The sequence below is a fragment of the Cebus imitator genome, unplaced genomic scaffold (genome assembly GCF_001604975.1).
Source record: "Cebus imitator isolate Cc_AM_T3 unplaced genomic scaffold, Cebus_imitator-1.0 Scaffold2, whole genome shotgun sequence".
Classification (NCBI taxonomy): Eukaryota; Metazoa; Chordata; class Mammalia; order Primates; family Cebidae; genus Cebus; species Cebus imitator.
The window spans coordinates 3,212,454-3,221,728 of record NW_016107317.1 but is presented as its reverse complement, the minus strand read 5'-3'; the positions used below and the strand labels follow the sequence as shown (position 1 = coordinate 3,221,728).

General features: G+C 40.7%; 1 protein-coding gene across 1 annotated transcript; it reads left to right on the top strand.

The window, feature by feature from the left end:
* The first annotated feature begins 5,651 nt into the window (after positions 1-5,651).
* On the top strand, positions 5,652-7,023 carry LOC108304429 (cation-dependent mannose-6-phosphate receptor-like). Its single transcript, XM_017528602.2, is given in 2 exon segments — positions 5,652-6,421; positions 6,424-7,023. Coding segments are annotated over 2 exon segments (834 nt in total). The 5' UTR covers positions 5,652-5,802; the 3' UTR covers positions 6,639-7,023.
* Positions 7,024-9,275: the final 2,252 nt, after the last annotated feature.

Here is a 9,275-nt window from a genome sequence, read left to right as displayed (position 1 = left end):
CATGTGTCTTTGGCCCAGCTACTCGGAAGGCTGAGGTGGGAAGATTGCTTGAGCCCAGGAGGTTGAGGCTTCAGCGAGCCACAATTGCACCACTGCACTCCAGCCTGAGCAACAGAGTGAGACCTCATCTCAGAAGAGTGTGTACTACACTCAAAATACTTCTAACAAACTCCAACTCACATGGTTGAAGATGAGAGCGGAGTACATGAGGGAAATGGATAGCACATTGACAATTCCCTTTAAATAAATTCTTTAGAAAGTGGCTGGTTTAACCTCCATTGGATCTGCTGCTTTCCTTCACAGATTCATAAGGCAGGCAACAGACCAATGCTGGCAGTACCAGTTTTACAATCCCTTAGCATGACCACCCCATCTGCTTTGGCATCTTCTCTAGGACGTAAGATACTTGCCTCGTATTGTGTTGCCCTCAGCCTTTGGGGCCTCTGCTCCAGACGCAGGAAAACTCACAGATATCACAGTGTTATATAAACATAGGATTCATCTGCAAAGAGATAGCACTTGAATTGTAGGTCTGCCCAAGAGCACTGAGGAAGAGAGAGAGAGAAGAAAAGGGATCTCATCTAAGGAATTCAAAGAACTCCCATGTTTAGAAGTAAGGCACAGAAGGAACTTTATAAGAATGTTTAGGAGAGATGAGGGGAAAAATTCATGGTTGATATCACAGCATTTTGAACGGTAAAAGGCAAAGCAATATTGTGATAGATTTTTTTCTAGCAGAGAAGTTTGTTCCCGTCCCTGGTGATCCTTGACAGATACAAGTCCATGAGTTAATGTTGGAATGGGCTGTAATTTTATGAGATTAAAAGCATTGATGAACCAAAATATAAGCGGACTTTTTAAATACAAGTAAATGGCTTTTAGTTAATTAAATCAGTAACAAAGGCTTACAAAAGAAAATTACCACATTTCAGTCTTCAAGTTTTATGGGGCAAGGAGGAGAAGTGAAATCAAAACTCAAAAAGGAAAATAAAAACAAAAGCAGAAAACGATGAAGCGGGCAGCAAGTATTCATTTTCACTCTCAGATCTAAATGTTAGAACATAATTGCTGGCTCTTCCTTCTATTTGGTTTTAAAAGGCGACATTTGAGCCGAGACAACCTTTTCTAGGCTGAAGTAGAATTAAACATATTGTATACTGACGTTTTTCACTATCCAAATAAGCTTAAAACAAATTATCTTAGAAATGTTTGTTTAGCATCAGTGAATATATAAATGAATTAAGAAACGTATGCAATGCATCCTTACCTAAAACAACATGAAATATTTGAGAATGCATGAAAGGTCACATTTATATTTTTTCCCCTGCAATCCAAGCAGAGCCTCATGTTCTAGTTAAGAAATATGGTATAACATATTTTATGCACTAAAATGGTTTTCATTATAAATTTTGTTTTAACTTTGTAGTTGTTCAAATTATTTTAACCTCTAGTGGAGATAACGATTGTGAAAATAGTCTTAAATGGAGATTTAACTATTAGGATTAAAAATTAATTTCTACATTCGCTTAGTTGAATTCTGTTTCTTAAAAAAAAAAAGGCTTCAACATAAGACAAAAGCATTTGAGCAATACTTTGTTCATCACTGGAACAACAATTAATGTCTGTGAAGCCATTCTGGACCAAAAGATGTTTAGTGAGTTTGTGTCCTTTGTAGGGACATGGATGAACCTGGAAACCATCATTCTCAGCAAACTGACAGAAGAGCAGAAGATCAAACACCGCATGTTCTCACTCATAGGTGGGTGTTGAACAATGAGAACACATGGACACTGGGAGGGGAGCACTACACACTGGGGTCAGTTGGGGGGAAATAGGGGAGGGACGGTGGGGGGTGGGGAGCTGGGGAGAGATAGCAAGGGGGGGAGAGATAGCAAGGGGAGAGATGCCAGATGTAGGTGATGGGGGGGAATCTCAGTGCCACGTGTGTACCTATGCAATAATCTTGCATGTTCTTCACATGTACCCCAAAACCTAAAATGCAATAAAATAAATAAATGGGAAAAAAAAAGTTGAACTTTGGAACCTAGGAATTTTGACTAAGGCATCAACACTCTTCTTGTGAGCAGTGGTAATTAGGGCTTTGCCAAGTGGGAATGGGGCTTTCTGGCACAAAGATATGCTTTCGTGATAATATAAAGTGGTAATTATTTCCATTCAAGGCTATTTTTAAGTCGCTTCCACCTGCATGCATGTTTGTGAAAATCAGTTCTGGCCATGGTAAAGCTTGACCTAACTAGATAGCTGACATAAACATCACTAATGATTTGCTCTGATAAACATGAAGAGAAAAACGTGATTCCCATTTTCTTTGGAGTCCTTAATTGTAGGAATTCACATTTGAATCGTTATTATCCTTTGTTCTCAAATCACTCATTGGCCAATCATACATCTTGGTTTATTTCTGCAGATTTTCTACATGTGTGCTGCACTGGGACCAGTCACCCAGAAAGACTGGCTAGACTTTCAGTCTCGGACAAATACATCCAAGCATAAGTGATAAATATGAAGAGACCAGGATCAATGACCCCTGAGGTTTCCAGGAGTCAATATAGTTTCACATCAACGGGAGTCAAGAATGGTATCCTTGCAGGCTACTTGGCACCAAAAGAGCATAGGTGGGAAGTTTAACATTAAAGAGTTCTCTCCAGCCTGGGAAATGAGCAGCAGTTCTTAAAGGATTATGCTATCTTCTGAATCAACTTTTGTCATTTGACTTAAAATTTCAGATTTGCATAAGTAATTACATGCACACAATAAAATATTCAAAAGTTTCAAACAGGTGTATAATGAAAGGGAAGTCCCTCTCCAAGCCCTCGGTTCTCTTCCCCAGAAGAAAACGCTGTCCCAGCAGCTCTGTTTTCTTCTAGAGATATTCTCTGTGCCTGAGCACAGTGCATGTATATAATTACAATTTTTAAATATAGAAATTGTATCTCACTGGCTTGCTCTTTCTTTTCTATTTAACAGTGTGGCTTTGAGTTCATTTCTTATCCCCATATAAAGCGGTTATTTATTCATTTTAAGGGTTTCTGTTACCTTTTTTATCTGGTAATTGGGGCTGTCAGTTTAACCCCATTTCATCTAACTCATTTCACTTAAAGAAACTTTACCTTACATTTAATTTAGATCATATGTAGTAAGCACCACCTCCTGGCAGGAGGTAAACCAGCACACAAATAGAATATTAAACAACCAAAGCTAAGAACTCTCACAGGGTCCATTTAGCCTCCCTGCCGCCTCCACTGGAACAGGTGCTGATATCCATGGGTGAGAGGCCTACAGACAGTTCACTAGCCCAGAGCTGGGTAGACTTGCTGAGTGGCTAGACCCAAAAGAGAGATAGCAATCACTGAAACTTGGCCCACAGGAGACCAGATGCATAGGAAAAGGGGGAGAGTACTACATCAAGAGAACAACACATAAGAGAAAAGAATCTGAACAACAGCCTTGAGCCCTAAACCTTCCGTCTGACAGCGTTTACTCAAATGAGAAGGAACCAGAAAACCAACTCTGATAATATGACAAAACAAGGCTCTTTAACACTCCCCCACAAAAACACACTAGCTCACCAGCAATGCATCCAAACTAAGAAGAAATCCCTGATTTACCTGAAAACAAATTCAGAAAGTTAGTTATTAAGCTAATAAGGTAGACATCAGAGAAAGGCGAAGCCTAGTGCAAGGAAATCAATAAAATAATACAAGAAGTGAAGTGAGAAATATTCAAGGAAATAGCATAAATAAAAAACAATCAAAACTTAGAAAACACTGGTCACACTTATAGAAATGCAAAATGTTCTGGAAAGTCTCAGCAATCAAATTGAACAGGTAGAAGAAAGAAATTCACAACTCAAAGACAAGTTCTTTGAATTAACCCAAACCAAAAAAGACAAAGAAAAAAAGAATAAGAAAATATGACCAAAGCCTCCAAGAAGTCTGGAATTATGTTAAACAATAAAACCTAAGAATAATTGGTGTTCCTGAGGAAGAAGAGAAATCTAAAATTTGGAAAACATATTTGGATGAATAATCGAGGAAATCTTCCCTGGCCTTGCTAGAGACCTAGACATCCAAATACAAGAAGCACAGAGAACACCTGGAAAATTCATCACAAAAAGATCATTGTCTAGGTACATTTAGATCACTTCAGGTTATCTAAAGTTAAGATGAAGGAAAGAATCTTAAGAGCTGTGAGACAAAAGAACCAGGTGACCTGTAAAGGAAAACCTGTCAGATTAACAGTAGATTTCTCAGCAGAAACTTTACAAGCTAGTAGGAATTGGGGCCCTGTCTTCAGCCTTCTCAAACAAAACAATTATCAGCCAAGAATTTTGTATCCAGAAAAACTAGGCATCACATATGAAGAAAAGATACAGCCTTTTTCAGACAAACAAATGTTGAAAGAATTTGCTACTACCAAGCCACCACTACAAGAACTGTTAAAAGGAGCTCTAAATCTTGAAACAAATCCTAGAAACACATCAAAACAGAACCTCTTTAAAGCATAAATCACACAGGACATATGAAACAAGAAAACAATTTAAAAAGCAAAAACAAAAAATGAAAAACCAAGGTACACAGGCAACAAATAGCATGATGAATGCAATGGTACCTCACATCTCAATGCTAACATTGAATGTAAATGGCATATGTATATATACATATACATATATATATATATGTATATATATATGTATATATACATATATATATACATATATATATGTATATGTATATATATATTTATGGGGTTTTTTTTTCTTGTAAATTTGTTAAGTTCTCTGTATGATGGGTAGATTGAAAAATTTTTTTCCCGTTCTGTTGGTTGCCAGTTCACTCTATTGATAGTTTCTTTTGCTGTGCAGAAGCTGTTAAGTTTAATTAGATCCCACTTGCCTATTTTGGTTTTTGTTGCCATTGCTTTTGGTGTTTTAGTCATGAAGTCCTTGCCTATGCCTATGTCCTGGATGGTATTCCCAGGTTTTCTTCTAGAGTTTTATGGTGTTAGGCCTTATGTTTAATTCTTTTATCCATCTAGAGTCAATTTTTGTATAATGTGTAAGGAAGGGATCTAGTTTCAGCTTTCTGCACATGGCTAGCCAGTTTTTCCCAACACCATTTATCAAACAGGGAATCCTTTCCCCATTGCTTGTTTTTGTCAGATATGTCAAAGATCAAATGGTTGTAGCTGTGTGGCAATCCTTCTGAGGCCTCTGTTCTGTTCCATTGGTCTATATCTCTGTTTTGGTACCAGTACCATGCTGTTTTGATTATAGTAGCCTTGTAATATAGCTTGAAGTCAGGTAGCATGATGCCTCCAGCTTCGTTTTTTGTTTTTTGTTTTTTTTTTGCTTAAGATTGTCTTGGCTATATGGGCTCCCTTTTGATTTCATATGAAGTTTAAGGTGGGCAAAATGGAACTGAATGGGTAAAAGTTGGAAGCATTCCCTTTGAAAACTGGCACAAGACAAGGATGTCTTCTCTCACCACTCCTATTTGACATAGTATTGGAAGTTCTGGCCAGGGCCATCAGGCAAGAGAAAGAAATAAAGGATATTCGAATAGGAAGAGAGGATGTCAAATTGTCCCTGTTTGCAGATGACATGATTGTATATTTAGAAAACCCCGGGGGCACAACAAGGCACTAGGGGCGACGCTGGCCTCTGACACTAGCTCTGGGACCGGGGTCTGCGGCCGGCTTCTAGCAGGCCCTGTCTCCCATCCCCAGACGCATATTCACCAGGGATTGTGAGCTTTGGCTGCTCCAGTTTCCCGCGACACGATGTTCCCTTTCTACAGCTCCTGGAGGACTAGAATGCTACTGCTGCTACTCCTGGCTGTGGCAGTGAGAGAATCTTGGCAGACAGATGAAAAAACTTGCGACTTGGTAGGAGAAAAGGGTAAAGAATCAGAGAAAGAGTTGGCTCTAGTGAAGAGGTTGAAACCACTGTTTAATAAAAGCTTTGAGAGCACTGTGGGCCAGGGCTCAGAAACATACATCTACATATTCAGAGTGTGCCGGGAAGCTGGCAACCACACTTCTGGGGCAGGCCTCGTGCAAATCAACAAAAGTAATGGGAAGGAGACAGTGGTAGGGAGGCTCAACGAGACTCACATCTTCAATGGAAGTAATTGGATCATGCTGATCTATAAAGGGGGTGATGAATATGACAACCACTGTGGCAAGGAGCAGCGTCGTGCAGTGGTGATGATCTCCTGCAACCGACACACCCTAGCGGACAATTTTAACCCTGTGTCTGAGGAGCGAGGCAAAGTCCAAGATTGTTTCTACCTCTTTGAGATGGATAGCAGCCTGGCCTGTTCCCCAGAGATCTCCCACCTCAGCACGGGTTCTATCTTACTTGTCACGTTTGTATCACTGGTTGCTGTTTATGTTGTTGGAGGTTCCTATACCAGCGACTGGTGGTGGGAGCCAAAGGAGTGGAGCAGTTTCCCCACTTAGCCTTCTGGCAGGATCTTGGCAACCTGGTGGCAGATGGCTGTGACTTTGTCTGCCGTTCTAAACCTCGAAATGTGCCTGCAGCGTATCGTGGTGTGGGGGATGACCAGCTGGGGGAAGAGTCAGAAGAAAGGGATGACCATTTATTACCAATGTAGATTGCACTTTTTATGTCCAGCCTCTTCCTTGGTCCCCCAAACCAAAGCTACATAGCCAGATTTCTCAAGCAGTCTCAACTCCAGTCTCTCATTTCACCCTTACTACTGCTCTTGCTTTCCAGTTTGCTTTTAATTTGCATCTTCTCACTAGTAGAACTGCCTTCCTTTTGTTCTCTATTTTCTGTTTTTTCTCTAGAGAGGTACAGTTGTGAGAGTTAGTATCATAGGGACTGTGAAAACAGAGGCTTTTGCACTCTGTTGACATCAGAAGGTACAATAGGCATATGGGCAGACTGATGTGACAGGCTTACCGGCCCTTTCTTTTTTAAACACATTTTCACAAGTTTTTGAGACACTGGATTTCTTTAATTAAAAAAAAAAAAAACCGCCAGAAACAAAAAAAAAAAAAAGAAAGAAAACCCCATCATCTCAGCCCAAAATCTCCTTAGGCTGATAAGCAACTTCAGCAAATCTCAGGATACAAAATCAATGTGTAAAAACCACAAGCATTCCCATACACCAATAATAGACAGCCAAATCATGAGTGAACTCCCATTCACAATTGCTATAAAGAGAATTAAATACCTAGGGATACAACTATTAGGGATGTGAAGGACTTCTTCAAGGAGAACTACAAACCACTGCTCGAGGAAAGAAGAGAGGACACAAACAGATGGAAAACATTCCATGCTCATGGTTAGGAAGAATCAATATCATGAAAATGGCCATACTGCCCAAAGTAGTTTATAGATTCAATGCTCTCCCCATCAAGCTACCAATAACTTTCTTCACAGAATTGGAAAAAAACCCTCCCTATTACCATGTGTTTTAGGGAAGCAAGAGATGAGGGGCTCTCCATGGACAAGAGCAGGTTGTCAGGAGTTGGGAGACAGGGGGGTCCATCAGGTTCATACTCTGGGTCATGGCTGGCAGGATGGGAAGGGGAGTGTTGGGGACAAATCTTTTCTTTTCACATGTAAATCCTGAGACTTCAATCTGTCATCTAGCTTCCTTTCTGACTGGAAGTCTCTGCAGTTACTCCTATGTGCCTGATCTTGGGAGGGAAGTTCTAATCTGGGTGGCCGCCTGGGAAAATAGCAAGGCTGGCCATTGACGCCTCTTGGCCTGGCTGTTGGACACTCTTTTTTCAGAGCTCCATGCAGCACATCAAGCAGGAGTTGTTGGATGGATTCACCTTCTCCATCTCCTTCAAAGAAAGGCAAGTGTACCATGCCACCAACCATGACCAGTGCTGCTCTAGAGTGAGAATAGGCACAGAGTGATCGCCACAAGACAGACACCTGAGAAGAACAGGGTGGGCTCAGGGCACACACACGAATATGGGAAATCCCTGGGATCTGTCCGAGGGCTTTCCCAATTGAGTGACCCACTGCCCCCTCCCAGAGGAATCTGGCTGACATTATTCCCCAGTGGCAACTTGGCTACATGCAAAATCTCTTTTACCTCCTTGTAGGAAGATCAGAGGAAACACTATGAGTGTCTCTGCATGTTGCCACAGTTTTGTTTTATTCCCCATCCTAGACATCTTCTGTAGCACACAGCTCCATGGCCCTGCTAGAGTCCTCCAAGACTTACAATCCAACACTTACTAGGGAAGTTTTTACACAAAAGTAGGGGAGTTACACAAAAAAAGAAGGTGAAGCTACTCCATGCATTTGTCTGTAAAAGGCCATCCCACAGAGCTCATCCCTCTAGCCCCATCACGGAGGAGCCCTATCAGGAGATGCCGTCACGTAGCATCATACTACTCCTTAAGAGAGGCTATTAAACTCACTTCACCGTAAAGAAAAGAACCTATATCAGAGACAGACGGCTTAAGAGAAGTAGAGTCTGGATTCCAACCTATGCTGTTCCTGATCTTATCCATGATGTTATTGGCCCAGTTAACATCTGGCAGGAATTAATTTGTCAGACTGCTTCTGTCACCCAGCCAGAATCTAAAAGAATAAACCTCACACAGGTTTATTTGATGGAGGCGTAAAGTAAAGGAAGGAGGGAAAATGGAGATGTATGATGTGGGTATGCAAACCAGAAAATACAACCTCAAGATAGTATCATAGCCAAGAGCATGGTGAATTTGGGCGTCTGGAAGTCAGTAGAAAAGAGAATGGAATCCATAGAATAGATAATTGTCAAATATATTATTCATTTAGCTCCTACCAGTGTTTGCTTCTACTTGCTTCCTGGTGTCAGATTTTGACTTTGATAGACCTGCCTCTCTTCCCTTCTGCCTTTTTGCCATTGGACAAGTCCCTAGACTTTAATACCTGCACATTTTCTACTTTCCTTGTCCTGTTGCATCCATGTAACCCAGGCCCTCCCAAGGTTCTCTGACTGGGCTGGCAGATCGGTTAATATGAGGCAACTCTTTCTATAGCTCTTAGTAGTGTGTTCTAACAGTAGATACATGTGAGAGCTTCTCTTCAAACATGCATTCTTCTTTTCTTCACCAGCCAGGATCAACACACTTAAAAGTCTTGAATTTGTCCTCTTCTGCTGTGCATTTACCAATCTATGTAATGCACAACACATGCATTTTAAATGTTTTAACATTTTTAAAATATAGTTTTGATTAGAGGTCTGCTTACTTGATTTGCAGAATCTTAGCAAAATGGT